The 22,517-nt window shown below is 31.2% G+C and overlaps 1 protein-coding gene across 5 annotated transcripts in view; it reads left to right on the forward strand.

The window, feature by feature from the left end:
* LOC148613307 (neuromedin-U receptor 2-like) overlaps positions 1-21,741 on the forward strand; it is a 91,451-nt gene extending 69,710 nt beyond the window's left edge. For 4 of the 5 annotated variants that reach the window (XM_088586638.1, XM_088586635.1, XM_088586636.1 and 1 more), the window contains exons 2-4: positions 14,847-15,386; positions 18,259-18,384; positions 20,672-21,741. In XM_088586638.1, the coding sequence (XP_088442764.1) occupies positions 14,847-15,386; positions 18,259-18,384; positions 20,672-21,246 (1,241 nt within the window). In that variant the 3' untranslated portion in view covers positions 21,247-21,741. Of the gene's footprint in view, positions 1-10,292; positions 11,513-14,846; positions 15,387-18,258; positions 18,385-20,671 lie in introns of those variants that run through there. The other variant, XM_088586634.1, reaches the window with a different exon arrangement.
* Positions 21,742-22,517: the final 776 nt, after the last annotated feature.

Raw genomic sequence — 22,517 nt, forward strand, 5'->3', positions numbered from 1 at the left:
CTGATTAGTTTAATATTGTATCGGCTTGAATAGGTATCAACTTAACCGATTTAATAAATATAAAAGTCATCTGTTTTATCGTACATCTAAATGCTTAATATAAAAACAAAAACTCATGAAGGTTTAAGTAGAAAGGCATATTTCAATAGGTTAAATTCTTTTAATAGCATAAAGTTATTCATTATCAAACTCAGTTCCTCAATATGTTTGAAGCATGAGTTGAAAAAATGTTGTAACATTAACGTTACAAAAACAAACATTTTACCAAACATTGATAACAGAATTTATAATCAGTCAATTGATTCGTTATGTAAGAGTCTTAATTGCACTCTATTACTTTAGTAAGAAAGTGTGGTATAAGTTTATACCAAAGCCCGATTGTGTTAAATTTTCGGCAAAACTGATGAAAAAAATAATAAATTGAATCAACAACAGCCGCCACAAACATACTTTTAACATTTAACTTATCGTAAGTTAAAGGAGTAATGAACGAAGTAGTTACCAAATTGAATATTAAAAACTACGATACTTCCTTATTAGTCGTATAACTAATGTCAAATTCCAGATGGCGAGAAAGTTTCTACATTCATACATTCTTGGTCAAAGTCAAATCAAACGGTTTTTTACCATGATAAAATTATACATTACATGTTAAGTCTTGTAAATAAGTAAGCGCCCATGCCATGTAAAAGCTATTTTGTTAGCATTATCGATAGATAGTTCATTAAGGCTCGGTAATATGGTAGGAAAATACAATTACATCTACTGGCACTCTACAACAGTTGATTGTTTTATTTTAAGTAATCTAAGACTATTCATTCAAAGTTTCTCAAATTGAAGAACATTTTATGAAATACCCCGTATATTTAACTACATGTAAAAACTACTTTATTGGTAGGTATAATTCTACGGTATGGCATAATTTTGCCTGCCGTGGCCGAGAAATTATTTGCTATGTGACAGATACTCTGTTCAAATTTTCATTTGAGAAAAAACACCATTTTGTCATTTATTTATTGAAGATATCTTGATACATTATGTCATTCAAATTTTGTAATGTTTATACATAAACCTTCATACCGTTGCATAATATATTCACTAAAATAAGTATATCGTTTAATCTAGCTTGTATGCTTGTATGCTTGGGTTTTGAACTCTTCTTGGTCTTTTTGTAGGTATTTTTGTATTTATAATTATTCCATGCCCCGTTATACCATTCTTAATTTCATTTGTTTCGCTTTAATTATTTTGGAATTTTGTTTAAAAAAAAACGGTTGATAGCATCGTCATACAATTTATTTATATGATTGTCAATTTGAATACTGTGAAAATCCTTATACCATCAATTTTTACATTGCATATAGTGAATCATTTCAGAAATGATTATTCTCGGCACCCTGAGAGTCGATATATTTATCCAAATACATAAATAAGTCTATGTCCATATTGATCAAGACGCACAATTTCAAAAGTTATAGTTAAGAGATTTCAATAGATTGTTATATTTGCCTATAAGCTCTGGTAAAACAGACAGCAGATGCAATAACAAAATGCAAATTGTGGTTCAATCCCATGCAATCTTTTCTGGATTTGTTTTTATGTGACATTTCTGTTGTTTACTGTGGTTTTAACATCAATAATTTAAATAATATTGACAGACATGGTTTCTTCTCTTTGGCTTGACATCAACTGGCGGACCAAATGAATTGTAAAATGATTGCTACTAGTTGGAAGTTGATGATTTTTCTTTTCAGATCGAATACACATTGTCTCTTGTAGAGAATTAATTGATTGCATCATTTTATCAGAATTTTTAATTAAATCGTTTTCATATTCATTTTGGCACTGTTATATTTTGTAGTGTAAAGCAGTAGCGTCTTGGAATTGCAAATTTCTGCAATCATTTTGTCTATATAAAATATCCCCTTTATCCTATAAAGAACTAAGTCTGTATTTTCTTTACATATATCTCATCAAATAATTAAATTTCTCTCAGGCTACTTCAGTGAAAATGCAAAACCGATCAATATTCTATTTGACAAAAAAAAATAAGTTCAATAAACAGAGATTGCGGGAACGATTGAATATTTTATTACATTTATAATGGAATAATAATTTGTGAGCATACGAATAAAACGACATGTCATATTATTCTTAAAAAATCTACAATTTACGACTGACCCGTTGTAAGCACAAAACTATCGCCATATATAACATATCATTACCTTCATTAATCATGTACATTTAGCTAATTCATATTCAGTGGTTTTCAGCATTGTGGCCTATTTATCAAGATAACGTAATTGTCAACCACAAAACTCACATGTTTAACTACTGTTCTTTCGTATGTTTCACGGTTATTGTACATTTATTATTACACCAGATTAGAAAAAAATGAATGCGTGTGTGCGTTTTCTATTTAAGCGTAAAATTGCATTGAAAGAACGTATTCATAAGAGATCAACAATATTAAAGCCTTCAGCGATTGGTCATTTTCCCCCGTCATCAAGAACGACTCAAACAATACATGTGTGTAAATCAATAAGAGGATGCCCATGCAAAAAACCAGCCAGTGGGTGGCACATGGCGAGTTTTTTTTTCAAAAAATAATATTCCATTTCATATCAAAAATGCAGCTTTTATTAAAGTTGAATGCAGGTCTTGGATTAACTGCAATGATAAAACGGAACAAATCACATAGGAAGCATTCAAATTTATTGAAAAATAGTGGAGATAACTCTTTAGTCTGAGCAAATGTGGTTGCTTTGTTAGGGAACTTTAAAATCATTCTGAGCCTCCCATTGTCGATTCAAAACAAAATTTATTTTTTTGACAAACATATTTTTCACAGCAGTTCTCCCTGCAACGTTCGTCTTGTTTTCTCCTCACTCGCACTCGTCCGTCAGATCCTTGGAGCAAAAACCTTGATTCGTCAGTAAGGATAAAATGGCGTCAGAATCTCAAAAGTCGATAATGATGTTGCTGTGCCCATGCTAGCAGTATTTATTTCCTTAAGCCATTAAGCAGGGGTCGATAAAGGGAAAGTTGGCAAATCTTCAAACCCATACATAGCAATCATCTATTCACAGTACTGCATGAAAGTCTAACATATATCCCACTGTATGCGTAGGATTGATGCCGATTTCATCAGGTTATTTCTTCAAACACGGTACAAAATCACGGGCAGATGTCTTTCATGGCACACCAGTCGATGCTTTTGGTTTCACAGTTCATCTCTGAACATGACGTTGGAGGATATTTGACACAGTATCTTTGCACATATTAATGTCGCTACCAATTTTTATCCTTGATAAAATAAGCGGGGTGCAAATCTACTATATGTTCTTGAATTATTGGTGGCATATTGCTGTGAATTATTGATCAGATGAATAATATCCAACATCAGATAATGAAATCTTTAGAACGTACAGTTGCACCTATGTGCATATCCGCCCTTAAAACAATCGTGATACTCTATTATTTCAATTGATATTGAAACAATACTACCTGTTAAAGATCATGAAATGGTTATATTTTTCCTTTATAAACTAATTTTAAATATAATATTTCCAATGAAAGAAACTCTCTGGGTTAACACTAATTCTTTTTTAAAATAAAATTATGATTTTAATTGCAACTACCTGTCCTTTGCTGGACATTTATCAACATTGACATCAATACTTATTTCTTCACTAATATTCTATTTTACTTCTCCAGTACATGTTGCTTAATTTATATCTCAAGAAAAGCCCGAGTAATTCATATAGTTTATGTTTTTTCACGTCAAATTTATTACATTTAAAACTAAACAAGATTGATTATCAGTATTTAACAAAACGTGTATCCCAAGTCATTAAATTCTGAAGTGAATTATTGACATTTTGACTCCACGCGGCAATGTTGTCTGTTGGTTCTTATTAATGAGTAAACCCATAACTGGTATTATGGTAAATTATCTACGTTTATTATTTTCACTGGTATTTTTTCAATTGATAAATGTTTTCATTGCATTTAAGGAATAAAAAGACAAGTTTACCGATTGTCAGTCGTTTATGTAGTGGTAGTGCTTTCACAAAGCAATTATATGTCTTCTTCATTCGGTGCTCAATTCAGACCTAACTAGTAGAGAACATCGAAAATAAAATGAGATTTGTAGTGTTCAGTTTGCATGCTTTTGGGCATTTTACAACAGTATTTAGTATATTTTTATCGGATATTGTTGTAGACTTTTATTTAAGTATCACAAACTTAAAAAAAAATCCTAAAACAGGATGTGTCATTCTTTATATTACATGGAGTAATCAAGAGAACTAGAATTCGAGCGAAAAGCAGAACAATATATTCAAGGGACAAAGACGAAACAAGGCAAATATTCGCACACAATAAAGAACAACTAATCATTTACAGGTAAAAATAGCCTTATATAAATAAAATACAAATCAAATGCGATAAAACGGCGATAGGTAGCATAAATTTTCTGCCTTATAGATTTTGTAATAGTAAAAGAAAGAATGGCCGAAAGAAAAAGAAACCAACTACCAAGCATGACGAAAGAAAATCAAATACAAATGCCTATGGCAGACTTCTGTGAGCTTGCCTTTGCTTCCTATTTTGAAATTTTTATACCTCATATATACAGTTATTTTATTTAATTCTTTCTATATATTTGGTTCTTCAGCATGTAGAGGAAGCTGTTTAAAAATGGTGTACAACATATCGAAATTTGAAATATTTTTATGAAAGGCGTTTATGTATAGTATCAATGTTTTAATGTCAACAAACTTACCAGATTTATAAAATATCAATATTGAATGCGTTCTCTTTAATGTAACTTTCCTGTGTTTGTACATTTATCTGTATATTGTTCCTTCCAATTTGTTGTTCTTGCTCTATATGTTTGCTTCTTTTTGTCTTTTTGTCACATTGTATGTTATGATTATTGTACTGAAATTGGTTTCGTTCATAATATCAATCTCATTCTTACATGAAATTAGATTCATTTTTTTCCGAAATCTAAACCAACAAGTGCAATGCTTCCTATTGTGCAATTTCCCTTTAAACCAACTTTTCAATACAATTTCACACCCTTAAGAATAACAGCATTAAATTACATCAAATTGATGCTGGAACTGTTCACAATAATAAACTGCAAATTTCTGTCGGTTCTTGCACACTTCGAAATTGCATTGACGTTGTAAAGCTTAAGAGACTCAAATCTTATTATGTTTAATTTGCCTTCTCATACAAAATTGATCTTGTTTTGCAAATTAGGTGTTTTGACAAAGAACATTGTTAGCCCAAGGTTAAAGAACTCTTATATGACCTGATTTGTTTCTATTAATCCTTTATTGTTTTCGAAGATGGAGAAATAACACATTATAAAATGCAGAATATGGATCGTAATTTGTAGTGGGGTTTTGAATTTCATGTGGGTATATATCTATATAGGTTTTATATTTATTTACCCTTAGTAAACTTATTTTTGATCTAATGTTAGAGTTTCAACAGACCATTTGAATTTCTTTTGAAGAAAAGTTTGCCCCATTCCTGGTTTATCAATTTCTACCTTTGTAATAGATAGGGATCTTACCATAATTTGTACAGAAAAAGAAAAGCGATTAGCTCAGTTTTACAATGCAAACTTGTATTTTAGAGATAATGAGTTATATATGAAGAATCCTAATAACAATAATTTTTTCTTTGATATATTGTTCATTTACTGCCCGCAGTTGAGTATTGTATACTCTATTAGCACACAAGAGAATAATATCGCAGTAAAGGGTGTTCTTATTTTCAGTGTGCTGTGATTAAGTATACCACCTTCAACTGCAGGCATTAAGTTTGTGTTCTTAAATGAAAACTGAACAATTCCATAGTTCTGAATGTTCCTTTGCGTTCTTATTTTAAATTACTTTTTCTTTCACTTTTTTTCTTTATTTACATTTGCATAATCACTTTTCGAAAAATTGCGTGTTTTTGTGGACGTATAAAGAACCGTAACGGAAAGGACACGAACGATTTCTTGGAGCGGGTGGTTTTCTTGACGGATTGATGGTATTCTTGCAGAAAGATTGAAATTGATGAACAAAGGTTTGGAATTCGTAATGGAATGGTAGCATACCAGAATAAATAATCTTCACAAATCAATGAAAAACCTAGAATTTCATATGGAATTTAAAAATCCTTATGAACTTTATAATAAAGAAACAGCTTTTGCACCTTTTCTGATTCATATGTAACTTGACATATACATAAATGATGTATGCCGTTTGAAATCTGCGTTGTTTGACAAACGTGATGTAAACTTCTCTTAAATAGTGGCCGTATACTAACATCCCAAGCCTTTGCAGTATACATCTCACAGTTGGTTCGTTACAGTAGTAGATGTTATTTGTAGATTTTGTTTCCTAAGCAGACCGAGTATACTTTTAAAAATGATAGATATGAAATATCTGTCCACCAGATGAGACAAGATATATTCGGTTTATCTGTCAGAATTATAACCACTAAATTTTTACCGATTTTACTCTTTGAATGTTTCCGTAGCGAATGCGGAGCAGGACGTGCCTATTTCTCAGAATCAGGGGATGTTACTAATGGTATAAATCGACGTCATATTTCAAGTGCCTCAATACTTGTAGGGCAATCTCGTTTTTAATATCTTTCTATTTATGTGGTGTCATATATCATAATGTTGTTAACATCGTACATACAGATTGTTTCTGTCTTTTTGTTCCTGAATACACTTAAACATCGAATTGTCTTTCGAATTTGATGCTTTTGTATAATATATCATTATATTTCTTTCACTCTTTAGGAACTTGCTTTCCCCCGTTTAAGTCCGTTATTGTGCTTGTGACTGTAGCGTAGAAAACTATTCTGTTGTATGTTTGTTTTTAGTCGCGCAATAAACAATATGCATATGGAAAATTTATGTTATTTTCAATAGACAAAATTTTTATCATAGGCAATTCTTAAATACATTGATTTATCTCTGTAAGTAAAACTAACATCAGTTGCACTTAGAGTTTGATTTCTTGAAGTCGCTCTGTGCTGTTCAAGGCGTAATTGGTGACCAATGTTTAAGATCGTGAAATTCATGCTAATCGAGCTTCACATGAAATTGATTGTGTTTGAATAACGTTTTATGTTCTTGGCGTTGTAATCAAATAATTGTAAAGCTTATTTTATTACAAAGACGTTTTAAAACTACCGAAAATGTTTAACATATAATTATTCCCATACATGTTTTTTATAACACGGTAACATAGATTTATAGCGTTTGTTTTTTATCAATAAGGCAAAACTTCAATTATTGTTTATTCAAATTCATCAAAATAATTGAATAAAAATGTTTTATATCTGTGAACTGACGTTTTATACATAGCTTTTAAAGGCTTAGAAATTGAAATTATAGGAAACATGTAAGCATTGTACACTAGGTATGTAGGCATGTTGTCCAACTCGAACACATTTTTTTTAAAAGTCGTCAATTTGTTTTTAGTTATATGCCACATGCTTCTTACAGAAGCAGTGACTTCAAATCCTATAAAGATTTTGATTTTCATGTATCATTGGCTCAAATGGCAGTGTTGACTCCTAAAATATCAATAATGAAACAAATTGTCGATAATTATATTTTAAGAATGATTTTAGAATACTTCAAAACCTATTGTTAAAAATATTTATCTTACAGTTGATGAATCAAATAATATTCAGTCTTCAATGGGTCATTTGTGCAAAGTCGTGTAATTTTGTGGTATGCCTCAATGTTTTATGTCTAACAAGGAAACTCTTCTTATTTGACTGATTCGTTTATGGTTTCTGGTTCATTTTTTTTTATTTTTTAAGTCTGAACCTATCAATGATTGATTGATTGATTGATTGTAGTTCAATTTCTTTTTGTAGGTCTTTAATGAAAGACAATAACAAAATTATCGATTAGATAAAATTTAGGTATTTTTTTTAAATGGAATGGACAAAATGAAAGTCCGTATAACAGAATGCATCATCATGGTAAAACCTAGAAGGTTTGGATTCATTGCAATGGTCCAGACTTGTTACAGGCATGTTGACTTTAAACGTGGTTCCATCACTGTTCATTATTTCCGGTAAGGGTCAGAATAAAATGGTACAATCACTAGTCAAATCAGTACAGAATATAAAACAATAAAGAAGTGAAAATCTAAAAGGACTTGATACATTAAAAAGTCTGTAAATCAAAGCTCGAAATTCATCATCTTAAATTTGTTTGTCAATAAAAAATATTTTTCAATAAGATATGGATATCGGAAATAAAACTCTTTTGGCAGCGTATGCGATCACTTTTTTCTTTTAATCTTGGTCTAAAAGCCTGTCTCTAAGGCAACTGAGGAGTCTTGAAAATTGAAATAGTCGACATATCAAAAGGACCAGGACTTTTGAAAAAAAACTCAAAAAACGAACAGGCCAGACTTTGTTAAAATCCAAACTTGATTTTATTTACTTTGCCCACAGAGCAGCCACTAAGAGGGAAGCATGTCGCCTGACATTGACTAATTAAACTGAATCCTGTTTTTCCTCCATCTTCGATATGTCGTGTTATGACATCATTGTTCGACCAATAATGGCTGCTGTTAACGTGAATCGCTCCCTATCTGAAAGACTAAATATGTCTTTCTTGTTGTAAGTTTGATTGGCTGGGTTGTCGTTGTTTAATGTATCTACATAATGTAATACTTTTACTTTGAAAAATAAGTCAATCTCCCTTTTGCTGATCCAATTTGATTTGGGTGAATATTTTTATTGTTTTAAATCTAAAAAAAAAACAAAAAAACTTGAGCAATCAAAATATTAATAGTTCTAGAATCATTTCATAATCTCTAATTGAATGAAAATTAGACAAACTTCGATTTTGAAAAAGCCAAAAATCTAAATTGAGTATTGATTTTTTAATACAAAATTTGCATCAAATTATCAATTCATATTACAATTTAATCTTTTTATAGATATGTTATTTATATTGATGCAACGTATTAAAATGACCGTTATTTTGATTTTAGCTTTGGCTACCGACACAAAAACAAATTTATATGCAAATACCTCCTGTCAGTATCACCGCACAATACAATTTGTCTTTCATCTATAGCCTTGAAATTTGATCAGTCACGAGTCATGATACTTTGTTGATGTTGTGTTTGTTTCGTATGAAAATGGGAAACAACTTTTAGAAAAACATGAGAAGACTCGAGATAATTTTGTTCATTAGACTTAAATGTGTTCATACACACAATTGTGTTCATACATTTTCTTTAAAAATTGTTTATATCTGTCTGCTCAAGTACTTTAAAAAATAGCAGAAAGTTCCAAGTTAAGTTATATCACACTGTGTGCTGTAATTGCAATTAACATAGTAAATTTCAATTACAGGTAGATAAAAAACTACATAAAAATTAACTTTATAAACTTTGTAAAAAAACTACATAAGAATTAACTTTATAAACTTTGTTAACTTCTCTTTTTTTTGACCAGATTTGCGTAAATGTTTATAGATAAAAAACGTTTTGATATAATCAAATATATACAACATGTATGCATTGTGTTTGTTCATATAAATAAACGTTGCAATGATATGATATTTAAACAATTGAAGAATAGTTCATTTGTAGGATGCAACACGTGTTCGTCATTATTGAACTGTTTCGAAATGTCTAATTAGTCACACATTGTATAGCTATTAAAAGATATATCAATCTATATGTACTGGCTTTGAAATAAACTCGTGTGACCAAATAATCGAATGAAGTGTAATTTTTATGTGGTTTATTCATTCTGTCACAGTCATAACGATTACATATTTTACTTTTATCAACATTTGACAAACTGGATGCCTGTATAACGTAGAAGGACTTTTATGCAGTTAAAATGTAAATTTGCGACCGCTTATGCGTAACTGCTACTATCATAACAAAGGTTAAACACTTAAATTTCATATTATCTGCTTTTGAAACAATGAAAGCGAATTATGAAATTACATAACATAGTTTTTTTAGATTATTTGTTTCGTATTGTAAGTACAGTTGTGTTAATCTTTCTATATCATTCAGAAAAAGGCCAAAAATCTAGGCCCTTCATTATCTTGCATTATTTTTTGTGCTTTTAGTTAAAGGTTAATCTTTTAAATTTAAATATTTTATTACCTCTGTATTATTCGAAATTTGAACGATTTTCATCGGATAGACCCTTTTGTCGTAACGTTGGGGTAGTCGATGAGCTTTACATAGACCCTTTTGTGGTAAGTTGGTGAGCATGCTCAATATACACTTCCGCGAGGAAAATTCTTTTGTTCTACCCAAGCTCTACCTCCCGGAAGTGTATATTGAGCATGCTCGCCAACTTACCACCAAAGGGTCTATGTAAAGTATACAAGTAACATGTTAAATACTTCACTCAATATAAAAATACAACGAAACAAACTATACAAAGTTTGATGGCTTCCATGTTTTCTATCAATATTTTCATTCGATATGTATGCAATAAATAATTTATTCGTCCGAAGTCTAATAAAATTCGTGTCCATGTGTTATAACTTACGCAACAAGCAATCACAACCGATTTTTTTCTACAAAATGACTGTTTCCGTGAAAGATGCTCAGTTGTAAACATATATTATTTGGTCATTTGATTTCAATCCCAATATGTGAGCTACCACGATAGGTTGTGATTTGTTAAGGCAAAACTACTGACACCTACCTCACGTCAAGGTCAAAAAGGATTGTAAAGATCTCGTTAACATGTCAGTATTTGATGAAATAAATCAGAAATTGGGAACTTTGACTGTAAAATGAATACAAGGAAGAATAATCAATTACATATTACGTGCTGTTTTGTGATACAACGACTATTAACATCTATATTAAAATACATACAAATAAAAGGTTCTGTTTCATGTCAGACTAGAGAGTATTTTTCTCCGAAGATATTAACAGAATATTCCAGTTTTTATTGAATTCCATCAGACAATTTCTTAAGCATTGTTTTCATCCGACTAATACGCATCGCTTGATCTGGAATTTGTTTTATTAAAGTAACGTAATTTATTGCTTAACTAGAATGGAGGTGTTATATGTCGTAAATAAAAGTTATATGTGTGTACCACAGAGGAAAAACATGATTTCATACGTGAACATCTCGCAGTTGTATGAATTCGCAGATTATTCATTTTCGTCAGATTTGAATAAGCTTCCACAAAAGGCCTTTGATGTTCAGAATTCTAGTTTATCACTCAATGAAGTTTCTAAGAACACATCAAGTTTTAACGTTCAGGATTTCACCGTTCTTTATCTTGGACCTAAACGAAGTAAATTCATTGCTGCAATGTGTTTGACGGTAATTTATACTTTTATCTTTATCACCGGACTTCTTGGAAATTTGTTTACCTTGATAGTGATCTTGAAAAACTTTTATATGAGATCGGTTACAAATTATTATTTAGCATCTCTAGCTTTATCAGATACTCTGGCGTTGACATTCGGTAAGTCATTATTCTAAAATTTTAAGTAGTTCACAGTTAATGTATGTACAATATTTGCCTTTTGTTTTGAACGTGTGTGCATCATTATTCTCGGTTTTTATAACCGAATAGTGGACTTGTTCAGTAGAAATATTTATAAATGCATTTTTACACCTTTCGTGTATTGTCAATCTGTCCTCACTTTTCCAAGTCATTACTATTATGTAAATTATTAATTCAAAAGATAAGACTATAACTTCTGCTCCATGAATTAGATGGGGAACAGTATGTATAAGATGATTAATTGAAAGCGTGATTATCAAAAAAAAATGGTTAATTAAGATAACCAATTACATATATTATTAGTAATTTAAGTAATAAATAATTTCTCGATGATTTTATTGTGTTTCAAGTGGAGTGCATTTCCCAGCTTACTGGTAAAGTTTTGGAAAACAATGTATATGTATATTGCGTAAACATAGATGTAAAATATGAGATCGATTGGTTAGTAACATTACTTATATATGTTTTAGTCTTATAAATTTCGATGTAAATATTTTGGTGTGTCAAATATGATAAATGTACGAAAAAAATACTTGGGTCTGTAACTGTTATTTAATTTGAACATAATTTTTTTTTTTTTTTTTTTTTTTTTTTGGTTTTTTTTTTTTTGTTTTTCTAGATCTTTCTATCAGTAACTAGCAACACAGTAACTCAAATAAATTCGTTCTAAACAACAGAAAACTGTTAACGTGACAATAACGTGTTAACATACAATAACGAATGACAGCTAATTTCAGGACTTAAATAAGAAAAGCCATCTCAGACAAGAATTTATTTTTTTTTTTTTATAATTAGAAAAGATTCATAAAGCTTCCAGCTTTTGTTTTATGATTTGAAATGTTGGTTTCCAATATAGCTTTAAACAGTGCATTGTGATATTACATTTCTACGGTAAATACTGCAATCACGATTCTTTGGTCAATGACTTATTATTAATCGCCTTTATGTAGATTATCTGACTATAGTCTAAAATCGTTTGCTTTGATTTATGCATTCAATGACTGTTCGATTTGATATATCGTCAGCCTCCAAGATGTTTTATAGCTGTATGACCATAATAATTCCTCTGTCCTATGGTTAACTCACATTGTCTGGTCACATAATGAGAACACCATAGGCATTAACACTGATTAATTACTTTTTATTGTGTAAATAACGAATAAATGATTGTGGTAAAACACGTTTGTCAAGATGAGTTATAAACAACATACTTGCTAAAGAAACTCGTTAGTCTCGGTCTTTCAATATTTTTTCCGGGATTTCTATTGTTGAAATCATTAATACCCGAAGACCGTTCTTTATTTAGTCAGTTTCTTCCATGTATATGATTGGCATACATAGTTGTAAAAAAACCTATTTTGAGTAATTATCACACCTATTTTAGCGAAGAAATAGTTCACCATCATAATTTATCATTGAATTCACGCATAAATGTTTTCTTTGATAACTTTGTAGATTTTACCCAAAAATCAACTACTTCATATACTTTTGAATGGGAAATTGACAATTTTTTGTGAATTCATATTGTCACGTGACGACACTAACAAGCCTTAATGTCACTTATGTATGATGAACATTTTTCAAAGAGAAATACTTGAAATATACTGTTGCAATGTCATTGCCTTGTTAAGACTTATAATTCCGTGATTTATCAATCGAAGGTCATGTAAGAGTTAAGAGATTCAGCACCAACAAATTTACTTGTACCATTTACAAAGCATGTTTCTGTTTGAACTGTAACGTATTGCTCTTTGTCCTATTATCAATCATATGCCATTTGTAACGTCGATCATTACCTCCCGAATTTAGCTAACACGTACCTGATACGATTTACAAACATATACAGCGATTCCTGTCTAAACAAAACTCCTTTTTGAAATAAGATTAAGACAGGTGTTTGAATTCTAAAGTTTTCAAAACACATTTAAGACTGGTATAAAGGATTTTGTTTCAATAAAAGGTCTGGCGTCAATTTTACATTTAGTGTAAAATCGATCGTACGTTTTGACGTAACAATGCTTTTTCTGTTATGACGTCATTACTTATGATAAATTTTACGACTTTCTGTGAAATTGATACCTGGTTCAGACAGGTTTTCCATTTTCCAGCCTTCGGTTCAGATATTTATCATAGTACATTGTTTAAGTTCTCATATCGAAGTATTTATAATCAATTTTGACGTTCTTCAACTTTCTATATCATTTATGAAAAACTAGTTAGTTAATTTTCTTTGTTGTGTGTCTCTTTTCCTTGTTTAGTCTTGTCCCTGGTTTACTTTCGTTTGATTTCCACGAGAACCGTGGTTCCCTTGATTACTCTTTCAGATTTTATGGATGCAAAAAATGGATCAATATGCAACCAAAATATTGACGGAAACTGCAAGCATACTGAAACCAATCCGTGCAACTATAATATGATTGTTCGTCGATTACCGATCAGTTTATTGATCGGTCTGTCAAACCAATCGGTTTAACCGGTAACCGCTTTCTTTATTTACATCATGTGATGGATGATCGGATTATATTTTTGTACGAATTGGTTTGCTTTTATTTTCCATTTTTACACACATTCACTCAATTATAAAGATTCAGACTTTCAACAATTTATTTGTCTATTAAAATTACTATTTTCAATGAAAAACAAATTTATTACCTAAAGCTCAAAGTACATTTTATATGGCAATTTATTTGTTTCGTTCCTATCTAATATCCGAAATTTACATGAACCAATTATCTATCATCGTACATTACAAAACCACAATCAGATCGGCCACCGGTCACCGGTTTTCAATCAGTGAACGATCATTCAGTCATAAGTCATCGATCCGTCAAATAGTTGCGCCGATTGGTTTTTGAACTGTTTATCAATATATTGATATAAACTGCTCTTTTATTTTGATAAACTATTTGTTTGATAAATAGAATAAGCAAAAAAAAAACTTGGATTGATTTCTTCATTCAAGTGTGGCATATAAAAAAATGATTTAAGGAAAATATTCAAACAAATCATTTGATAGGTAACGTCAGTGTCATTAAAGGCAAAAGTCAATTTCACAAACTATCATTTTGATTTCCGCTATATTCTTGGTTCCCTTGATTACTCTTTCATGACGTTTATGGATAGTAATAAGGTCATAATAGAAACAAAATGACGTCATTAGTTACGACAAAAGGTCTTCCGACAGGAGTTATCATAACATAAAACGTATATTTATAAAATAATGAAAATGTGAGTTCCATGAAGATACTCATGTATCTAAATGCTTCGTGTTTTTTTTTTTTTGTAATTTCAGCATTACCACCAGAAGTATACAATATATGGGAAGCATATCCCTGGAGATTTGGAGAGCCATTCTGTGTCTTTAAAGCATTCCTTCTTGAATCAACGTCATATGCATCTGTTTTAACAATTACTGGGTTTACAATAGAACGATATATTGCAATTTGCCATCCAGTTATTGGACAACGGGTATCAAGGCAATCGAGGGCAATTAAGTGTATACTTATTATATGGATCGTATCGGGAATAGTAGCGTTACCATATCCGATCCATACACGAACGTTCTATTATCTGAAAGATCCCCGGAGTAATTTGCCTATTCCGGAAACTCTTGTGTGTAATATTCCTCTTAAATGGCACGGGCGTATGATAATAATGTTTCAAGTGTCAACGTTTGCATTTTTCTTTTTACCCATGACTATCATCACCCTTATGTATATTTTGATTGGAATAAAACTTCGTAAAACAGAAATAGGAACATTAAAAGGCTCTTTGAATACAAGTAGCAAGAACACAGCAACTAGAGCGAGGAAAGCTGTTTTGAAAATGCTTGGTAAGTTCATTGTAAAACAAAAAGCAAACAAACATAGTTAGCCCTGAAACGCAATTAACATTTTATTTTAACTTCAACCAAAAATTAAATAAGCAGATAATACTTACAATATATAGTATTGAAACCAGTTATGTCTAGATTAAAATTGGTCGTTTGTTTGAGTTTTTAGCTTTTTTTGCTGTTAGTCAGTTATTCATAAACTAGACAATTATATCAGACGATTCAATGCATCACCCACATAATCTCAAAACGCAACACATGTACGTCAATATTTAGTAAAATAAACTTCACAAAATGAAGAGTACTGAAGTTTAAGATTCGTTCTGAATTAAATGCTTGTGCTGTATTCCAAGCATAAAAATGTTTCCTTCATATTTTATTAGCTTTACATGGACAAAGGGCGGCAGTATGTAACGCTATCAGTACAAACAAATAAAACAATGTTAAATAATTTTTATACTTCGGAAGATACATTGTAAGTTCATGTTCCGGAAGTAATATACTGCTGCAGCTGTCGAGAGTTATATACAAAATACCTCAATAAACCATCTTTAACATAACTGCACTTAACATTTACATGCGTTCATGTCATGGATCGGGATGGTTGAAATGAGAGATAATTGATTATTCTTAGTATGATGATAGTAGATGTTGATGATCGTGACTTAAACAACATTTAGACGTTTAAATTGCAACTTTTTTGTAATCAACTTTTTTTTCTGTAAAAATGTAAGCACATCTGACACCTTTATCGAACATTTTCACCAGATGTAAGAATAAAACAAATTTACAGGTACATTTAATCATTAATATTACGGCATACTGATATTTTATCGTTAGTTAATTAAAACAAATACTTGTTACCTACACAAGCACATGATCTACTGCTTGTGTAGATATCGTGTCTATGTTTGTGTATTCAAGTGTAATTATCTAGATTTGTAATTATTACTTTTCAGCTACTAATTACAATTATTCCGCAGAACTAAACGTGCCCAAAGCGTTATATATATTATTGCAAATGCCCCATTCCCCATAATCTTTTTCCCAATGCCTCTTCAATAACTTCATTCCCAAAATGCCTCGTTCCACGTAATTCATTCACATAGTCCTCATTCCAAAAAAATGAGTTCTGAAATGTCCCTATTAAAATAGTGATATTACAAGAACCGATACAAATGACGCTTCTGGATCTGTAGAACATACTACCAAGTCTCCTTTGAAACTATCAATTTCCATACTGAGAGCTTTCAGTAAGGGTCTTTAGTCTTCCAACTGTTACACATGTCGTGAAATCAATTCAGTGTGGGACCTGAAAAATTCCAAGATCTGAAAACCCTCAGTGCTAAATTATTATCAGAGTATGATAGCATCAGAACCTATCATCTTTCAACCGTTTATTCTTCTATTACCCACAATCTCAACTAAAAAACATCATACATTGTTGTTGCTCTAAAAGTAGCAGTACAAGCCACTAATGTCACTTCCCAGTACAGGCTATAAGCCACTAATGTCACTTCCCATAGGCTACAATGTTTTCATTAAGTTATGTGTGTTATGGAGCTTCTTCCTGAAGTTTAATCTGATGATAACCTAAAAGCTGCATGCTTACACTGATAGTCCAGAAGATATCATGTGGGGTTTACTACCTTACCGTGCGACACCGGCATATTACATATACATAAACATATTCAATTTAGTAAGTTACAGTAACCATTTTTATGAAGAAATAAAGAAAATATGATTCTCTGAAAAAAACGAGCTCACTTGTGCAGATTTGATGTACAATTTTTCCAAAGCAACATAACAAGTTCCCTAAAACTTGTGTAGGACTATTTTTGCATACGTTCTAATAGCTCATTGGTTGAATTAGTGGTGTGTAACTTACACCTTAGTACAAATACGCAGTACTTGGTAGAGTGTCCGCATCGTCCTGCAGCATATCGAAGAACTTCGATATAAGAATACTGTATTTTTAATATCGACAATATATATTGCAAGTCTGATGAACACGCTTTTCATGAATAGATGAGCACCATTCCAATGGGAAAACAATGTGCTACTCGCAGACCTTTTCCTTCATTTTTATGAGGCTAACTATTGCGGATTTGATCGAAATGAATAATCGTAGTTTTTCCAGATCCTTAGATTCCATTTTCCGTTATATAGATGACGTTTTGCCTATACACAATCGTAGTACAGGGATTTTGAACATCGCATCTACCCAAACGAACTTGAGACAAACGATACTACAAACACTCTGAAGTCAGCCTCGTTACGTTATACAAAATTTCCTTTTCAGATGGTTATGTCTTATCACAATTCAGCTGCAAACGTTTCTAAATTACATAGTGCTGAAAAAAGGTCTTCCCTAATTATTGAACGGCTGAGTGCATTTCATTTTTATAATGCAATGGCTCTACTTCACGTAATATTTTGACAGTGTATTAAATTGATGACATATTCCCACTGACGATATATTGATTGACGGTATATGCCTATTGACAGTATATTGCATCTTGTTATACGTTCCCACCCTTCCAGGAGCTACCTTTTGCGTCACCTTTGGGAACTACTATTGATAAAGAAATCTGATAAGCACGTCTTTAAAAATTGAATGCGATTTTTTTAATATATGTATAAGGATAGCAGTATAAAGACAAAAAAATAACAGTATTCCGACTTATAAAAGAGTAAATGAATTTGGCACCAATTAAAAATAAACGCTCGGCATGACCTCCCATGCCATCTCGATTAAAACCCCCACCCGTATATCGTGTATCGTGATTTGATTTTTAAGTCAATACGCTGTTATTGTCTTTTTATGTTCGGAACAAAACATGAAGTGAACAATCTATATTTATATTTACAGTCGCAGTTGTTGCTGCCTTTTTCATTTGTTGGGCACCATTTCATGCTCAAAGGTTAATGACGTTATATACAAAACAATGGACAGAGGAGGCAATGGAATTCCACAGTCATTTGTTTTACATATCAGGTAAATGCATAAATCACAGCTCATGAACGGTATAAACTTCCCACTTACACCATTAATTATCCCCCATTCCCCATATTCACCATCCCTCTTCCCAATCGAACTTTCCCTTTTCTCTCGATTAAAAAATCCCAATCCCCCAACCCCATTCCCTCATTCAAATACAATTTTTCTTACGAGCTTTAGGAACGGTCAGATTGCGAGGGTTTCCCGAGCTTATCTGACTGTATCTAAGCGAGTAAAAAAATAGTGATATTCTCAACAATGTTCATGTATTATTTTTTTTTCAAACTGCAACAACATTATCTAAAAAAAAATATGCGAAATTTGTCCATTTTTTTTTCAGAAATCTTTTGAGCGCGGCGGTCGGCGAGGGCACATTTAAACTGGCTACCTGTTTCCCGTTTTTTTTTATGTTGCTCATACCTGAAAAGATAACCAGGCGACGATATTATGCACCTTGCGTTGTTCTACACACTCTTTTTGTTGCAGGATAAAAATAATACACTACAGTAAGCTGTGGAACCTTATGAATGCAATTTTCGACATATGAATTAGAGTTCAGTTAAAATGTTACAGTCATGTTACTAATAATAAATAGATATTTCTCGTTTTCTAAACTCAAAGGGGAATTTTGTTCGAATTGTCATTAATCTTATTAACAGTTATATCCCATATTTAGCACGCTAATACTAAAATTCTAGCTTCTGGCTTAAGAAGTCGATTTATCAATTGTAATATATAACGTCTTCAACCTTTCTTCAAATTATATCTATCATACTTATTTTTATTTTTTTTTTTTTTTTTTTTTTTGGTTTGAGACATCTAGTTGTCATTTCTAAAAATTAAGTATTGGTTCCTATTTATGACATTTTTAGCAATTCAATTAACGTGACTACAAGTGTCTGTGATTCTTCAAAAGGTTCCACACAATGTATTCTGTAACATTGATTAAATTAGGTCATACAAGGAGGAAACAATAAAGTCTAAGCAATGTTTAGATAAATGAATTCTAATTGGTACGATTTTATAAGATTAAAAAATCGTTTCAATTTTTCCAATTATCTTCAAATATATACAAAAAAATAATTGTTGATATATTGATAGCTTCCCTGGAACCATAAAAAAACTTATATTGGTCAAACATAGGGATTGATGAGGAACTGGGTTTTCGTATTGGGGATGGGATTTCGAATGGGGAAATCAATTTAGATATACTTATTTGTAAACAAATTATAATTAGTTTAATGACTATAGTTCAAATGAATACGATTTCTACAGAAGTGTATACTTAGATTTGATTTTTCATATGCTAAATTAAACTACCATGAAGACCACACAAAAAATGGAAATTTTTCTGCGGGGAATGGTAAATTCTTTACTGGGAATGACAAAATCTCTATTTGGCATGGTAATTTTTTTTCTATTTGGAATGATAAATTCTCTGTTGAGAATAGTTAATTCTCTATTGAGAATAATTAATTCTCTATTGTGAACGGTAAATTCTCTATGGGGAATGGTAAATTCTTTATTGGGAATGGAAAATTCTGTATTGGGAAGTGATAAATTCTCTATTGGGAATCGTAAATTTTCTGTTGGGAATGGTAAATTCTCTATGGGGAATGGTAAATCCTCTATTAGGAATGGTAAATTCTCTGTGGGGAACGGTAAATTCTCTGAGAATGGTAAATTCTCAATTGGGTGTAGGTGGAAATGAGAAGATTAAGAGCTGTGCGTTAAAAATACAATAACATAAAAGTTACGGTTTATACTTGTACTTTTAGATAATAAAACTCTTCAGAAAAAAATCTGTAATGCAGTGAACTTTTATTTCATACACCCTGCGGTTATGAGGAGTTATGTAATATCAAGTCAAGAAAGTATGAATAACACAGCAAGTAATCGTCAAATAATTCTTATTATACGCTGTTGTTGACAGGTTCATCAACTTCTGACTCATGCAAAAATACAAGTGTTGGCTCAATGCATTTTGTTCATTTGAAGGACCAAATTGTTATTGTAAACCCTAAAGAAGGTTTATTTTAAAATAATTTTTAAACGGAAAATATTAGTAAAAACGAGGCTAGAATGTAAACCTTGTATGAAAACGTTCGTATTATTTTGATTGTGAACCAAGCAAAATATTTTTTCTTAAAGTACAGTACATTGTTTCTAGCTTAACAGAAACTGCTTTGGTAAACTGACACATGCATGAACGTACGAAAGTTGAAATACTCAATATAAATGTGCCAGGATTAAACTTTTACAATAAGTACGTTTCCTTTTTCAGGTGTTTTATATTTTATCAGCTCTACAATCAACCCAATATTATACAATCTCTTGTCCAGAAAATTCAGATATGCATTCAAGCGGACGTTCTGCAGATGCTGTATTGATTTAGAGAAATTTCCAACGTTCTTCAAGTTGAAAGCTATTTTTAGAAGTAAAAATGACATGCAGTCGAGTACTCCTAGTGGAACTAGATATGTGTATCAACAAAAACAGGTTCGAATGAACACATTATACGGTCCTAAAAATGGATCTGTTTCTCAGAGATTACTTCCCGTAATCCAACCATCAACAAAAGATTCCTTGTTAAAAGTTTCGATCGGTTCAACTTCCGATAGTGGAACGCATGCGCATTCGGATGGTCGTCTACATTACTTATGTCATCACAAAAGTTGCTCAAGCCATAAAACTAGACCTAGTATTGAAAGTCAGATGTTTTGTAAACAGTTTAACAATGCCTCCTGCCAAGATCTAGAAACATTGAGGAAATTTAATGTCATGAATAAAAGTCATATAGCAACATTTGATTCAATGTGTATCGCGGACAACACCAGTTTGAATGTAGATTTTTTATAGTATAAATCAAATCTTTTTTATGGGCAAATGATATTTGAGGGGTATTACTATTGGAAATATAAGCGTTGAATGGAAAAGGGAAATAATTAAAGGAGTTCATTTAAGCAGAATGTTTTCCAGGCTAAACATATGAAATGACACCTTATCTCATACTGTTACTTAACTCGTACCAAGTAGAATTTTCCATTTATGTCAGGCTCACATTGTTCACAACTATAAACAGATTCAATATTTATTTATGATATTTAATTTTAGAAGTATCAGTTTATTTGGAAAGAGTACGCCTCTTGCATAGTTTCAACAGTTTTTTGTTTCAGATATACTGTGTCAACACAAAAAAAAACAAAAAAAAAACTTAATTTTCTGCTTCTTATACTTGTATTATATCAAACAGTTTTTTTTTAATAATCCTTTAAGCAGTATTTCAATTACAACGATTATATTATAAAAGTTTCCTATCGTAATCTAATGTAACAAAATAAAGGTGTTCTTGGATGACTATGTTTTATTTCATACATCGCATATATAAGATGTATTACTAAAACGAACTATGAAACATGATTTTATACAATTATTTTCTCCAGAAATATCCATCCCTAATTATAAACGATACTTGTTCATAAAATGATTTTTCATTTTTTTAATGTCGCTGCATGCTGAACTTTTAATCACGTATACAACATACCGTTATTTGTAGTATTCAAATGAGTTTCATATTTTGTATTTGAAAGAAAGAAATATAGTGAATTTAATAAAAACTTGTCATAGTAAGCAGTCTGGATACAATTGAGGGTTTATGCAAGGAAATGGGCTAGATAGGAAAACGAAGAGCTCGAGACACTCTCTAATTGAATAGTTTTTTATAATTCGTTAATACTTTCCAGAAACGTCAATGAGTTCTTAAACCAACTTCATTTTAAACTATCCCTAGGTCATCATAACTTAGTAGGATTTTATCACAAATGTGTCGTCTTTCTTTCAAACAACATAGTACCTGTGTGCAAAAGACTTACTGTCTGATTAAGGAAGCAACACCTGACAGTTCACCTAGTAACCATACATATTTCCTTTGTACTATACCAAAGAAAGATACGTTTAACAATCACATGTTGCCCTAACGTCTTTTGTTGTTCTGGAGGTGATGATGACATGGATCTCCCTACTCATTATTGTATAACGAGGCTTCACAATTGTTTTTACAAATAGTGGTTTATTTCTTTGTCTGCCAGGAACACGACTTAACCTCTATCAAAACTCCGGCAATGGAATTC

This window comes from Perna viridis, chromosome 6 (assembly GCF_037379345.1).
Source record: "Perna viridis isolate PV_CMFRI_1.1 ecotype Kerala chromosome 6, ASM3737934v1, whole genome shotgun sequence".
Taxonomy (NCBI): Eukaryota; Metazoa; Mollusca; class Bivalvia; order Mytilida; family Mytilidae; genus Perna; species Perna viridis.